Source organism: Eublepharis macularius, chromosome 2, assembly GCF_028583425.1.
Source record: "Eublepharis macularius isolate TG4126 chromosome 2, MPM_Emac_v1.0, whole genome shotgun sequence".
Classification (NCBI taxonomy): Eukaryota; Metazoa; Chordata; class Lepidosauria; order Squamata; family Eublepharidae; genus Eublepharis; species Eublepharis macularius.
The window spans coordinates 93,714,702-93,731,014 of record NC_072791.1 but is presented as its reverse complement, the minus strand read 5'-3'; the positions used below and the strand labels follow the sequence as shown (position 1 = coordinate 93,731,014).

The 16,313-nt window shown below is 41.0% G+C and overlaps 1 protein-coding gene across 4 annotated transcripts in view; it reads left to right on the top strand.

The window, feature by feature from the left end:
• PDHX (pyruvate dehydrogenase complex component X) overlaps positions 1–16,313 on the top strand; it is an 80,501-nt gene that overhangs the window by 27,891 nt on the left and 36,297 nt on the right. For all 4 annotated transcript variants that reach the window (XM_054971169.1, XM_054971168.1, XM_054971171.1 and 1 more), the window contains exons 4-5: positions 3,523–3,725; positions 7,181–7,279. In XM_054971169.1, coding sequence (XP_054827144.1) covers positions 3,523–3,725; positions 7,181–7,279 — 302 coding nt within the window. The remainder of the gene's footprint in view (positions 1–3,522; positions 3,726–7,180; positions 7,280–16,313) is intronic.

Below are 16,313 nucleotides of genomic sequence, written 5' to 3'. Positions count from 1 at the left end.
ACAAGGACATTATATGGAACCTTATCAAAAGCCTTACTGAGATTGAGATAAACTATATCTACTGTATTCCCCTTATCCAACCAGGTAGTAACTTTCTCAGAAAAAGAGGTAAGGTTAGTCTGACATGACTTGTTCTTGAGAAACCCATGCTGGCTCTTAGTAATCACATCCATCCTTTCTAAATGATCAAGAACTGACTGATGATTTGTTCTAAAACTTTTCCAGGTATAGACATCAAGTTGACGGGTCAGTAGTTACCTGGATCTTCCTTTTTCCCCTTCTTGAAGATAGGGACTGTAAAGAAAAAATGTTATGTGAAAAGCCGTCCTTTTTGAAATTTGGTTAGAGGCTTTTCTGTTCTTTTCTAGGAAAGCTTCTCCCCCTGCTCTCCCCCTTTGAGAGGCCTTTTCCGTCTCTCTTTGAAACGAGTTGCTTTTGTTTTCCTAGCCTCTGTCCTTGAGATGAGATAAAACGTTCTAGCTGGTGCCTAGTCGAGCCTCCATAGCTGAATCTCCTGAGTTAATTGACTAATAATTTGCACCTCCAGAATTGGAGTCTGTGCCAAGGACAGCAGCCATATCACGTACTCGCTTCTGCATGTAGATACCTTCTTTCAGGTGATGTCAGCAAGTTGTGACCTGATTGGCGGTTCAGGCCTGCGTCACTTCGGTCCCAACTGACATAAATTGGCTATTCACAAAATGGAGTCTGAGCTTGTGATGGGTGTCAGCAACAGACAACTGCCCCTTGCCCCTTTGTTTTGCTTCTGCTTCGATTATGAGAGGGACACCAAGGCTCCCACCTTATGTTTTGCTGTGCTGCTTGACTACTGTGACTCTTGACCAGAGACTTTGATTGCTATGTCTCTGAAACCAACTTGATTTGCCTCGTTAAGGAATTACTGTGGTAAGTAGTGCTCATTGCTTTAGGATTTTTTGTTTTAGTTCCTCACATTCTGTTTTGTGACATGTGATAACCTTGCACTCTGATTAATAAATCATTACATTTTACTTTGTGTGGGTTTTTGTGACACTGAAGCCTCAAAGCTATAAAATCTTTTGTAGAACTCACCCTGTGTATGCTCGAGAACCACCTACCATAATAGTACTTTGTTTTGAGACCTCTACTTGCAGTCCACCATTGCAAGGTAGACTTCTGTTCTATTAACTCCCTAATAGGCTCTGGATCTTTGCTTCTTTACTCGGCCTTAGGATAGCTAAAGGAGCTGGTGGCAGCCTATTTAGGCAAGAGTGAGACTTTCTGTTCTTGCCCACTTTGTAATTTGTGTAATACCTGAAACAGGCCTTCTGGGCAGCCTGTGTCCCTTCCCCTTAGCTGGGCTGGGGCAGAGGGGCCTGGAAGCCTTGACAGGGACAACATTTGCCTGCCTCCCATCTTCTGGCACCTCACCTGTTCTCCAAGAATTCTCAAAAATAATTGACAGAGGTGCAGAAATTACATTTGCAAGTTCTTTTAGTGCCCTTGGATGCAGTTCATCTGCCCCTGAGGACTTAGTTTCATTTAAAGAAACTAGCTGTTTATGTACTACCCCTACGTTGATCCTAGGCTGTAACTCCCTTTCCCCATCTTGTGTTCTGTTATTGCCATCTTGAGGACCATCTCCCTCGCAGGAGAAGACTGAGGAAAAGCAGAAAATGAGCAGTTTTGCCCTCTCTTCATTGCATATTACAATTTTATTTTCCTTTCCCTGCAGTAGGCCTACCATCTCCTTGTTCTTTTTCTTATTATGGACATGAGCAAAGGACCCTTTTTGTTGTTTTTAGCATCTCTTGCTATCCTAAGCTCATACTGTAATGCTTTCTGATACAAGATGGTTATCTAATTTATTACAAGTAATTATGTATCTTGTCATAACTGTTTTTGCAACACATGACTGCTGTTATGAAAAAATGACCTTTTTGTATCCTTGGTATAATGGGTTCTTATAACCTGGTTTAGATTAGAAGAACTGCAAGATAGTTTCAGTGTAAGTAAAGTTACTTATGGTTTTATCATTTATTGTAATAGCTACCCTTTTAAGATGTTGTAAGAAAAGGGAGCTGAGTAGATAATAGCTAACCGAGTAAAGTAATGTGCTGAAGCCCTTTGTCAGCATTTCTTACACTAAGGCTGCATTTTAAAGTCTATTATAAGGAATGCTAATTTTCTCTATTAAAATATCATTAAGTCCCTGTCATGATTTGCAGTCTTTTATGTGTATTCATGTCACATCACTGATCCTGATGTTGAACTTGCAGTCAGCTGATACATTGTACCTATGCTTTTTTGTGTGTGGCAAATGAGCTCTAAAATACTAGTCTGACTAGTCAAAGTAGAAACTCAGCCCCCCCAAAATGTCTGGTGGAAATGTGGGATATCAGGGCTCACTATTTTATTAGAACATGACATCTTTAATAACAGAAAACATGCACTGTTTGCTGCTTCATATGTATCTATAATGAGATTCTTTCCCACAGGATGGGTTTTATCTGTCCTGGATTTTTTTTATAGATAGACACATGGGGTTGGATCCAAAGATGTTGTTCTACATACAAAAGTTTTATGCCTTGCTCTTGAACATTGTATGAAAAGTGAAACTAATTCTTGCAGCTGAGCAAGACCTTTCAAACCTGTTGAACAAATGGAAGCATAATAACAGCTGCACAAAAGTCTTGTCAAAACATCGTGCTGCGACGTGGGAGGGGAGAGTCAGCGAAAATCTGCCTCCCTTCCTCCACAGATAGAAAAAGCATTTTGTCAGAGGAGCTGCTGTTGCAATGACAGAACATCACCTTAGGATCCAAGCCAAAACTTGTAACTTAATTAATGAATTATTCTCCTGAGGCTGACACCTTTCTAATTTCTAAGCATTTCCCCTTACTCTTCTCCTTATTGGAAATTCACAGCGGGAGTCTTTCCCCTCCCAACATCAAGTCCTTCACTTTACTGATCAGAAGGCTCGCTCCTGACTTCTGCCACTTTTCTTCAAGCTTGAGAAATCCAAACTTTATTTCTATTACTTCTCTACACCTGCATCGGAACTCCCCCAAAGTGTTCTTGGCTTTTGGCTCTTGAAGTACTCAGTTGCTGCATTCTTTGACTTCTGACTCACTTGCCAAAGTCCTGTTGAAAGCAAAAGAACATTCTAAAATCACTTTGTATGTATTCATTTCAGCTTGTCTTTTTTGTTTAAAATAATTTTCTTTCCAATGTCATTTGTGCCCCAGCTTCTGCTGGCCTAAATAATATGGAGAGCTAACTTGAGGTGTACAAATGGCACAGGTTGGTCCATGGGTATAGATTTTGGATTAGTTGTTAAAGAACATCCACAGCCACCTTCTTGGACTTTAATTTAACTTCGAGAGTAAAACTGGATGTTTTTAACAAATGAAATATTTAAAATTGTGTCTAGAGTTCTTACCTCTTTTAGCCTAGTTAAATGTATAACAATATAATAGCCATTATATAACAATATAACTTTATATGATATTACATGAATTACTGTGATTTCCTCCCCTTTAGAAGGAAGAAGGAAGCAAAAATGTCCGTCTAGGCACACTCATTGGCTTGCTGGTAGAAGAGGGACAAGATTGGAAGCAAGTTGAAATACCAAGTGACACAACAGATGCACCTTCCTTGTCTCCACAAGCAGCAGTGACAGCCCCTTCTCCTGCCTTTGTATCACCTTTGCCTAAAAAAGTAGAACACCTACCTGGAAAACTACAGTGAGTTTTCAGTATTAATTATGAGCCAGTGTTTTCTGTTCTACATAATAATTCTTGTTTGTTTTATTTCACTGTAGTAGCTAGAACTATGATCCAGTTGCTGGAGAATGGGAGCCCCAAGTTCTGACCCTCACTTTCTTGTTAACCTAATTTATGTGGCCATGAGCAAGTAATTATCTCTGCCTAGCCCATATCTCAAAATCGTTATGAGACTTGTCAAGGAAAGAATGTTGAAACACACTGTACAGTGATAATTCCTATAATTAATAATAATGAAGGGCCATCAAGTCATAACTGAATCCTGGTGACCCTCAAGGGATTTTCAAGGCAAGCGATGAATGGAGGTGGTTTGCCATTGCCTGCCTCTGTGTAGCGACCATGGTCTTCCTTAGTGGTCCCCCCTCCAAGCATTAGCCATGGCAAAACCTTGCTTAGCTTCCAAGCTCTCACACAAGCCTAGGCTAGCCAGGGCTATTTAGGCTACTAATTTCTGTTTCTTATAATTTCTATAGCATCTATTATTTTAATAATTTTAGTTATTTTCATCTAGGTGTCCAAATAGTGGTAACTCTGGCTTCTCTCTTATTGCCGATAACTGCCCCTCTCTAGTAGAGCTGATTACAGTTTGCCTTCCATTTGAATATAGAAGTAGATGTTTTGTGATTTATCATCATTCCAGTAAGCCACTCACAGCACAATTGGATGTATGCATAGCAGAACCTCTAACAGAACAGAGTGCCTTATTCTGAGAATAGGATCTACATACACTGCCAACAATCCAAGACATTAAGGTTTTTAAAAAATGATTACATATCAGTGACTAGCATTCAGACTGTACAAGAGCTATTAAGGAAGGTTTATAAGAGTATCTTAAACAATTAGGGTAAATGGTTTGATTCCAAAGAATGTTAGAACACAATAATTCAACTACAGAACTATTGGTGAAGCCAGCCTTGCTCATTTTGTTTTCATTCCTCTCATAGACTGTTTACATGTAACACTTGAAATTCATTGATGATGCAAAGATGAGTATACAGCAATGAATGTTTGACAAAGCCCTCTCTAAGAAATCCTTTTAAGAGGGAAGCAATTGTTGGGGAATGGGGGGAAGCAGGGCAGGCTTCAGCTACCTAAGTTGTTCTTTTCTTATACCCCTTATGTTAACACTTGTGGAGAAACCCTGTCATTTCCCCCCCCAAATCTGCTCTGTTACAATAAATTGAATATTGTTGTACTACTTGACACTACTGTACTAATTGTTAAAAGGGCAGGCAGGCAAAGATCCTATGAACTCTGGTTTAAACCTTCCATGTAGCATTGGAATGAATACAGGATTCATATTGAAGATGACCTGCTGAATTTGATTCACATATGGATCATTAATGATAAGAATATCCTTCACAGCTTAAAAAGGACACGGAACACCGGTTTTTGGTTGTAGAACGACTTGTAGAAATTCTCATTAGCCTTTTGTCAGGCTAATGAGGAAATCGCTCATGAGTGTAAGAGGAGGATGGATTCCTAGTGGTTGTAGAGTGCCTGCTGCTTTTGCGGAGTTCCTGCTGCTGTGGTTTACAACATAGGCCTATGCACATGCAAGGCTGTGGATGGTACTATAAGGGCACAGTTCCATTTTGTATATCAAAATAATAATTAAAAGCTATCAGTGGGGGAGAGGGTTTGAATGCATTTTATGGTCAAAATTTCAGTGATACTACCAGCATAGATCCAGAGGAGTTAGCCATGTTAGTCTGTAGTAGCAAAATCAAAAAGAGTCCAGTAGCACCTTTAAGACTAACCAATTTTATTGTAGCATAAGCTTTCGAGAATCACAGTTCTCTTTGTCAGATGCATGGAGGGCAGAAGGAAACTGGCCAAATATAGAGGAGGAAAGGGGGGAAGGAGGAGAGGGGGGATGTAAACAACTCCTTTGATATGGAGATGCAGACAGCTCCTTTTGGTGTGGGGATCAGTTTGCTTGTGTAAAGATTCGAAGGAGTTTGCTGTGTTAGTCTGTAGTAGCAAAATCAGAAAGAGTTCAGCAGCACTGCAGCACAAGCCCTCGATAACCACAGTCCTCCCCGCCAGATGCATCTGACAAAGAGAAAAGACTACCAGCATAATATGTCATCTGTCAGAAGCAGAACTACATCAAGGACATGTCTAAAATGTGCAAACAGAAGGGAGATAGTGAGGCTGAAGTTGTGATGAGTGTACAGTTTATAAGATGACTCTGACAAGTCATTGTGTGACTGATGCCATGCTCCAGGGGTTTTGTAAGAAAGAAAATGACAAATGCTGGAACCTGCCCTCATTAATCCAGGTCAGGACACAAAATCTTAGCCAAAGCCCTGCAAACCGTACGTTTTCAGTCCAGGCCAGTTTTTGTTTTTACTGAAAACAGGGTTGACATCCATAATTCTTTTAGTTTTGCATTTATATGACACCTAAGAGTGAACAGAAGGATCTGATTGAAGTGAAATAGACTAAGCCCAGAGAGACCCAGGTTCAAATCCCTTGTTGCCATGAAACGTAGTGGGTGACCTTAGGCCAGTTATTCCATCTCATTTTGTCCTCTCTCACAGGGTGATTATGAGAATTAAAAGGACAAGTGGAGAATCATGCCGCCCTGAGCTCCTTGGAGGAAATGTGGGATAAAATGTAGTAAATATTCATGCATAAGGTTTAGAAGCAATAGGTAGGTGAATAGAGTTCTGGAGGCAAGGCAGGAGCTTCAAGAGGCCAGCAAAGACATAAGAAAGAAAACTGATCTGTATATTTAAACTCACCAAGGAAATTTTCAAGTCAAGCCTTCTTTCAGATAAGGATGTGGTCATCTGGTGACTAATAGATTGGTATGACTAATTTTAGCAAGGCATGTTACAAAAGATCTCATATATTGTTTAGCATTTGAACATACGAAACTACCTGCTATTGAGTTAGCCTGTTTGGCAATCTAAAGTGTGAGCTGCTCTTCAGATTTCAAGGCTTTCACAATTGCTATCTGCGATCTTTTAAATTGAAGATGTGTGGAATCAAATCTGAGAACTGCAATATTCAAGCATTTTACCTCAGATGGTTTTTCATAGTATCAGCAGGAAGGTTTGTGTTGCAAGATGTAACCTCATTCAAAAGAGAGTGACAGTATACTTCAATGAAGAGACAGTTATGCCAAAATTATAGATGCACTATATACTTTGGAAGCTGACTTGGGTCTTTAAATCTTTCTTAAGATTCACTTTACCACATTGAGAAATGGGAGTTTGAGAGAGAGATGTGGATGCATCCTTACTTTTTTCTTAATTGTAACTAAAATGTATGTATATCATCAAAATCACACACCTTGCCCAGCTGTGTTACCCAGAGTATAAGATATAAATATATAAATTCCCTTATTGAACCTGGACATCTTTTCTACCTGTCCTCCAAATCTATTCATTGCTTGTGTATTTTAGGTTCCGCTTAAGCCCTGCTGCCCGCAATATTCTGGAGACACATCAACTTGATGCCAGTAACAGCACTCCCTCAGGCCCTCGAGGAATCTTCACTAAGGAGTACGTCACCTGTTCCCTTCTCTTTCCTGTTCTGTCTGTCAAACTGTTTGAAATGTATCCTTTCCCATCAAAAATTCTTAGAAAGGATAAATGCCAGGTGAATGTTTTGGCCATCAGATTAATTCCAATAAAATTAATACAGGAAGCTTTTGGGAAGATTTTTTTAAAAACAAATTCTTATTTCAAAATATTTATTTTGATTTCAGAGCTTGGAACCACTGGTTCTGCTTCATGGTATTAGTTCTAGTGTTCATCTAAACTAATCTGGGACACTTCATATATAGAATTGTGCTTGTGGTGATGAAGCCTTTGACGTTGGATAACAAGGATAGGATACCTGGTGTTCCACAGAGAACAAAGAAGTTTACAGGTCACCTTCAGCTCAGGCAGGGAGCGTTGTCAGTTTGAGTGGGAGTAAAGTATGATGGGGATGAGGGGCGGGGAGTGGGGATACATTGCTGAAGACTTGAAAGAAGTGCTGGAAGATAGGATAATCTGTCAGGAAGCCCTGAGGCTAGAAGGTTGAATGAAAGATGCAGAGCAGGCACTGGAACAAGAAAGAAGAACTTGAAAGGGTTGATAAACAAGAAGGCTATTGGGAAAGGACAGAAACAATGAGGAATTGAGGCAAAAAGTGTATAATCTGAAAACAGGCTCTGAAAATGTCACAGCTCTTGAATTTAGGAGGAAACTAAACTGTTGGGGAGGAGGAGAGAGGTGAGCTGAGGAAGATGACGAAGAGTCGTATTAGTGGGACAAATTAGGCAGTAGCCTGAAAAGCAGAGACCTGAGGAAATAGTATGTTGAAATAGTGTGTGGGGGGAGAAGGTTGGGGCAAAATATCTCACAAGGGATACAGTACACAATTTTAAGAAGGTGGATGTAGGAAAGGCAGCCACAGGGCTGTGGAGTTACTAGATCTAAACTGTAAAAGAAGAATGTTCATATGACAGGAATCTCTGGCTATGTATGGCTTGTCCCATAGTTTGAAATTTTGGGGGAGAGAGTTTTTATCAAACAACTCCTGAAGACCTTGTTTTCAATCCCATGCATGTGCTATTGGGCTTCGCAAATTCCTTAAGTAGAGATGATCTCATAAATTAACATGAATGTTGCTTACTTTGGCAAAGAAAAAATTTCTGTAGTTCAGAAGTATGCATCTACACTAAATATAGGAAAAAAGGAAGTAATAATAGTAATTATAATGCACTGCTCAGCTAACTTAGTTCTTAGGTCTTTGTGATCATGCAAGTTGCAAACTCAACGATCTGTTCATGTATCCCTTACATGCATATCTATTGCATAAATGAAATTGTTGTCTAATGAACAATTTCTACTTTCATTTCAAGAGGAGCACTGAGAGAGGGGGACTTGAGGGGGATTCCTGGGGCCCTGTCAGATCTTGAGGGCCCCGGAAACTGAATAAAGCATGCATTCATCCAATGCATTTCATTTTTTATTAATTTTGGTATAGTTCTGCCTGCAGCTACTAGGGGGTGCAGAACCCATAGCAAACAACTCCCTGATAGTGTTTTTGCCGCTTTTTAACACAGTTGCACTGTATTATATTGCAATTATTTTTCTGTTCTCAGTAACAGAAAGCTACGTGATTTGTTTTGTTATTATTTGAGTCCAGTGGCACCTTACAGACCGGCAAGATTTTCAGAGTATAAGCTTTCAAGAGTCAGAGTTCCTTTCTTTTCAAGATCCAAAACAGTCCAGTAGCACCTTTAAGACTAACCAACTTTATTGTAGCATAAGCTTTCGAGAATCACAGTTTTCTTCATCAGATGCATGGAGGGCAAGAAGAAACTGGTCAGATATATAGGTGGAGAGGGGAGGGCGGAGTAGATGCAAACAGTAGCTTCTGATATGGAGATCAGTTTGCTTCTGTTAAGGAAGTCAGTCACTTTTGATAATGAGATAACCATTCATAGTCTCTATTCAGTCCCAGCTTGACTGAGTCAAATTTACATATGAATTCCAATTCAGCAGCTTCCCGTTGGATTTTGTTTCTGAAAGGTTTCTGTTGAACTACAGCATAGTAGAATCCAGGGCTTTTTTTCAGCAGGAACGCGGTGGAACGGAGTTCCAGAACCTCTTGAAAATGGTCACATGGCTGGCGGCCCTGCCCCCTGATCGCCAGACAGAGGGGAGTTTAGATTGCCCTCCATGTGACCATTTTCGCTGAGGGCAACACACTGAGTTCCACCACCTCTTTTCCCAGAAAAAAGCCCTGGTAGAATCTAATTTAAAGCATAGAGAAATATCTGAGAAGTTACTTGGATTCGCCTACTAGATTTTTTTTAAACAGGCCATCATGCCATATGACAAATTGCTTTTGAAATGTTTGTTTGTACTATGTATCTATTTTATTTTTAAAAATTAGAATTGTGTGTATGTGTGTTTTATTTTAATGTTAAGACTTAATTTAAAATGTGAAAGATAAGAATAATGTGATTTTCATTAAAGCTTTTGAATGAGGAAGGCTATAAATGTATCTATATATATAAAGACAAGTGTCCTGACTGACTCATCAAAGCCCAGCCCAAACCCCTGGACCTAGAAGCGTGAAATTTGGGGAGGACGTTCCTTTTGTGATGTAGAGGCTCACTAAGAAGGGATTTTAAGAAATTCGCCCCCTAAGGGGGTAAAAAGGGGTAAAATGTGGTTGTTGTGGGTTTTCCGGGCTGTATTGTCGTGGTCTTGGCATTGTAGTTCCTGACGTTTCGCCAGCAGCTGTGGCTGGCATCTTCAGAGGTGTAGCACCAAAAGACAGAGATCTCTCAGTGTCACAGTGTGGAAAAGATGTAGGTCATTTGTATCTCCTCAGGAGGGGTGGGGTTGAGCTGAGTCATCCTGTAAGAGTTTCCCAGGGTGTGGAATGCTAATGGCGGGAGGCTTCACTGTATCCTGAGGAGGTTCTTTTGCATATGGATTGGTACTTGATGTGCTAATCTTCTCTGCAGGGCTATTGTCGGGGATAGAATGTTTTGTTAGCCTGGTGTTTTTCAGGACTGGAAACCATGCTCTGTTCATTCTTAAGGTTTCTTCTTTCCTGTTGAAGTTTTGCTTATGCTTGTGAATTTCAATGGCTTCCCTGTGCAGTCTGACAAAGTAGTTGGAAGTGTTGTCCAGTATTTTGGTGTCCTGGAATAAGATACTGTGCCCTGTTTGAGTTAGGCTATGTTCACACTGATCGGTACTTACACAAAAATTCCAATCACCACCCCCGACAGAAAAGAGGCATAATGAAAACATTAGTGGATCGCGCAAGACGGATATGTGAGCCGCACTTTCTCAATGAGGAAATTAATCATCTAAACCACGCACTTCAGGCAAATGGCTACTCCAGAAATGAAATCCGAAGAGCAATCAAACCCAGGATGAATCAAACAACCAAGGAAAAACAGTCTCCTACAGGAAAAGTGTTTTTGCCATATATCAAAGGAATTACTGATCAGATGGGAAAGCTTATGAAAAAGCATAACCTTCAAGCAGTATTCAGACCCACCCGAAAAATACAACAGATGCTACATTCAGCAAAAGACAGTAGAGACCCCCTCACCTCTGCAGGAGTATACCGTATACCCTGCAGCTGTGGACAAGTTTACATCGGGACCACAAAGCGTAGCATCCAGACAAGAATAAAAGAACATGAAAGACACTGCAGACTTGGACAACCTGAAAAATCAGCAGTGGCACACAAGGGGTGTTTTGAAGCACTGAGCATAACCCTCAAAGATATCAGGGGCAATGAGAGAATGATGGGGGAGTCACAGTGTTGCTGGTTGGAGACTTCTGGCAGACTCTGCCAGTAGTCCCAAGGGGAACTCAAGCTGACGAGGTTACCGTGTGTGTCAAGGCATCGTATCTGTGGCCCCTCATCAGGAAAATCTCACTAAGAAAGATCATGAGGGTTCACTTGAGAGGCAAGGTGTCCACTGGGAAATTCTCTGAACTCATACTAAAAATAGGGGACGGAGAGTATACCGAGTCCAAAGGCAAGGTGATCATCCCTGCAGGCCTGGGCACAGTAGTGATGATCCTAGCAAACCTAACAGCCACAATATACCCTGATATCATCACTATCATGGAGAAGTCCATGGACTGGCTGGTCAAGCATGCCATTCTGACCCCCGAAAATGACAAGGCTGCCTTCATTAATGAAACACAACTTAACTCCTTCGAAGGGGCAGAAATGGAGCTTTTGAAGATGACAGTCCAGCCTCTTCCTTTGATGCCATTGAGTAGTCTTGCGTTGAGGTTCCTTCATCTTTTTCTGGTCCATCTTGTATGTTCAATGTCTTTTTCTTGCCCACTCTTTCCTTGCATTTCGTCCTACATCTTTCCAGGAAATTCTCCATCTTGTGGATCGAGTCAATTTTGAATCTCTGTCCTTCATAATTAAAGCTAACCCCCTCTGGGGTTAGCCATCGAAAGGAGATTAAATCTTCCCTTAATTTGTCTGTTAAAGGTGTATATTCTTTTCGCTTTTGCCTTATTTTCCATGGCACCTTTTCCAGCACCGTTATCTCTCTGTCTTGTTTCTTAAAATATTTATCCCGTAATGTTCTCAAAATACGATCCCTTATTGCAAACTTGATGTGTATTTCTGTCATGCTTGGCTGTGCCAGGAAGGCCTAGCAAGGCCTCAGAAGCTTGCTAGCAGTGGGAGTAGGCCTTTCTACAATTCCCAGGAGCCTCTGGGCCGTTTTGGTGCCCTTTTTGGCCAATCAGAACACAAGGAGGCTAGTGCTATAAAAGTCTGGGAGGGGAAAAGCCTGTGTTCTTTCTCCCAGGGCAGGCCAGAGGAGGTTTCTGTTAGAAGGAGAGGCCCTCATCCAGGTAGGGTGAGAAGACAGGCCTGGCAGACAGTGGGACAGTGAGTTCAGTCACGCTAGGGCCTTTTGTTTATTTTGCTTTCACCCATCTATTGTTGCTAATGCACCTTGCTTGCTTGTTTGTTTGGTATTAACTGACCTCCTTGTAAATAAATCCTTTTGTTTGTTGTTACTCTGCTGGGTCCTCACGCCTATTTATTGGCCAAGCTATGGAGGTCAGAAGGGTTGGGAGGGTACTCTGGGCCTTCCCAAGGGACCCTAAATCCCAGAGTGGTGGCAGCATAAGGTGGCTCACCCCACCTGAGGCATGACAACTTCTCTTGGTACATTGTTCTTTTTTGCATACGTTGAATTGACTCTATATATTAAATCAATTTCCTTAGCAATCTCCTCTTGTGGTTCTCCTAAAAATTCAACCAAAGCTTCTTCCATTTCCATTCTAAGGTCTTCTCCTTTATGCTCAGAGACATTCTGAAACCTTAAAAAGTATGAGGTTCTTTCCATTTCCAATCCCATCAAGGAGTTCCAAATAGTATTTTGCTGGGAGGCTACTTCTTCTAAAATAGTTTTCTCAAAGGGATACAGCTTCCCTATGTGGGTGGCAGGCTGCTGCTGCCCCACCCACTGCCAGCTTGGCCCCTCTTCTCTGATTGGTCCAGCCTTTCAAGGTCATTTGCATATGTGAGGCCAATTGGGGCTCACAACATTGCACACCTCATCCCCTCAACATGCTTCACTTTATTCAAACACCTTTGTGAAGCTAGGGTACTATGCTATTATACTACAAAACCAACTAAAAAAAAAAGTAGAAGACCAAAAAATGTTACATACCCATAAGTATTATAACTGTATTTAAAGTAGTTAAATACTGTAGCAAAGCACACGTATCAAGCTAGTCTAAAATAAAATAAATTAGCAAAAGAAAATGGAGTGAATAAAATGGAGTGAAGCCTACCTGGGAAGCTATGACCCAGCATAGGTATAACTTGGCAGTTCCTCTACATAGCAGTAGCATTCAGCAGGCACTTGACAGCTATCTGCTTCCTGCATGCACTTTACAGATTCAGTTGAAGGCCTTTGTGCCATTATTTGGATCTTTTTATGTGATTGGTCATAGCTGCTAAGGAGACTGAAGTAGTCCAGTTCTAATAATAGCTATTTTTCTTGTAGATTGTAAGGCTATTTATTAGATGTGGAGTAGCTACTTGTGAATTGCATTGCAACAGTCCTGTACTGAGAACTGTAATTCAGTTGTTTATTGTCTGAACCAATAATGATTACAGACCTTCAAAACCATAGCAAAAACTTTGTCTGGCATTCAAGCTGCTATGCTGAACTTGCTTGTTTATGTACTTCTGAAAGAAGTCCCAATTTCAGGAGCATGCAGAGAGTTTTCAGCAACAAATTCCTGATGTATTAGGCAGTCTGCCCCCCTGAACCCAGCCAAGGGCCCAAACTGTATTAAATCTCTGTACGCTGTCCCCATCTTCCCTACTTACATACTTATAGTCCACCTTTCTCGCCGAGACACAAATTTGATTATACAGTGCAAGTTAATATGATTGACTGCTAGGACATTCAATGAACATATATAATAGGGTGGTTACAGAAATTTGAAAACTATCATAAATCCAAACACAGAGATGAAACATAGACGAAAACACTATTGAAACAAAGCATGAATTATTCATGACATTTTTAACAATGCAGAAACATGCATGAACAGGCACTACTCAGTAGGATACTCTACAGTCTTTGCTAGTAGAATAGTCTACAGTCCTTGTTCCTTTACGAAGGTATCTCTTTGTGCCATTTTATTATAGCATACCCCTATTACCTAAGTAAAAAAGCCCTCCCAAACAATCCAGTTTTCAGTAGTTTATGGACAGCCTGGAGTGGGAGCTTTCCTGACCTCCTCAGGCAGGCCATTCCATAAGGTGGAGGTCACCATAGAGAAAGCACATGTATGGGGAGCTGTTAATTTTGTTAAGAATTAACAATGATATCTGCAGAAAGCCGTGTTCAGATGAGCACACCTGCTGTGGTGGAGCAGAGGGAGAGAGACAATCCTGCAGATATAACATTCAATTTATGTACCGCTCTTCAGGATAACCTAACGTCCACTCAGAGCAGTTTACAAGGTATGTTATTATTATCCCCACAACAATCACCCTGTGAGGGGGGTGGGGCTGAGAGAGCTCCAGAGAGCTGTGACTGACCTGAGGTCACCCAGCTGGCTTCAAGTGGAGGAGAGGGGAATCAAACCTGGTTCTCCAGATTAGAGTCCTGCTGCTCTTAACCACTACACCAAACTGGCTCTCACACTAAACTTGATAGTCAAAACCTTGAATTCAGCCTGGAAACTGATGGGAAGTTAACAAAGTGACTGCATAATGGGAGTGATATGCATGCTCTGTCTAGCTTCTGATAGTAAACAAGCTGTGGTGTTCTGCACCAGCTGGAGTCTTCAAGTTGTCTTTGAAGAGAGACCTAGATAGAGTGCATTATTATAGTCTAGTCCTGATGTCACTGTGGCATGAATCAAGGTGGCAGATTGGCTGTGTCAGAGTAGGGGACCATCTTCCAGGCTAGTCTAAATTGGGAGAAGGCCCTTTTTTCAGCTACATTTACTTGCTTCTCTAACAGCAGTGCTGGATCCAGTATGAGGAGTCAGCCAGGGTCAGCTGTACCCCACTGAAAGTGGGAAGCACTATGTCCTTCAAGATCTCTGCTTTCCCAGCCAACATGACTTATGTCTTGTCTGGGTTCACTTTCAATTTGTTTGCTTTCAGCCATCTGACCACAGCTGTCAGGCAGTGACTCAGGACCTCTACGGCATCCCACATAGAGATGGGCACGAACCACAAAAAAACAGAACCATGAGGTTCATGGTTCGTTGGTTTTCACGAACCAGGAACCACGAACTGGGGCACATTTATGAACCAGTTTGTGGTCCGAGGTTCGTGGGGTTTAAATGCCCCATTCCAGCTGCTTAGCAGCGGCAGGGAGACGGGCATTTGACAGTTTAAAGGGCCTTTTCCTGCCTTGCAAGCGGCAGGTCCCTTTAAACTATCAGCTGGCAGGCGGCAGGGGGGATCCGCAGGGCAGCGGAGGAGTCCAAAAACAGCCTTCCGGCCCCTCAAATGGCCGCCTGCCAGCTGATCCCCGCCTGCTGCCTGCCAGCTGATAGTTTAAAGGGACCTGCTGCTTGCAAGCGGCAGGAAAAGTGTATATGGCCGTTTCCCTGGGGAAATGGCCATTTAAACTGCCTCTTTAATACGACCCAAATGATCCAGGAGACCAGTTCATGGAAATGAGCTTCCATAAACCACTGGTTTGCGAACCACGAACCGGCCTGGTTCGTGCGGTTTTTTGGGTCATAATTCAATTCGTGCCCGTCTCTAAGTGATTGGGATAGTGAAATATAGGGCTGGGTATCACTTATTTTTATTCAGGCTTTTAATTAAAGGTTTATCTTTCAATATATTTTTTATAGTCTGCTATTAGCCTGGGAACTGTTTCATGAGACTCATTTTAAGTTGTTCAGTATTTTGTGACGTTTTATACATTGGGGTTTTAAGTTGTTAACTTTTATTATGTTATGTTTTTATGACATTTTATTTTGTAAGCCTCCTGAAGCATGTTTCCTGGAGAGGTAGCATAGAAATTTTCTAAATAAATGTGTTTCCAGATATCTAGAATACCTTTTTCTGATTCTTATATTGATCAGAACACCTTTCTTAGTCTTCTTTTATAAAGAACAACAAAAACTCAATATTTACAAAGAAACGATATAGTATATACCTACCACATTGTTTCTTTGTAAATATTGAGTTTTTGTTGTTCTTTATAAAAATATACCAAAGTATGAGAAAACATAAGCAAAGTGAACAAGCACAGATTAATATTAAAAAAGACTTGTTATGAAAGGAAAATCAGAAATTTACAATGCATTTTTAAAGATAGAAAGCAGAAAACATTGTAAATTTTAAAAATATAAAAATACAAACAGTTGTGTGTTGCCTGATGCCAGGTATAAATATAGGCAGGGTTCACAGTTTACTTACATATGGGTTTCTTGTTCTTGTATGAAGACTTGAACTATGTGGCTTTTCAACTTCCAAGAGCTTCATGATATAACTTGCACTGTGGCTTTTTGATCCTTGAAAAAGGCTATAAATCCCACCCTT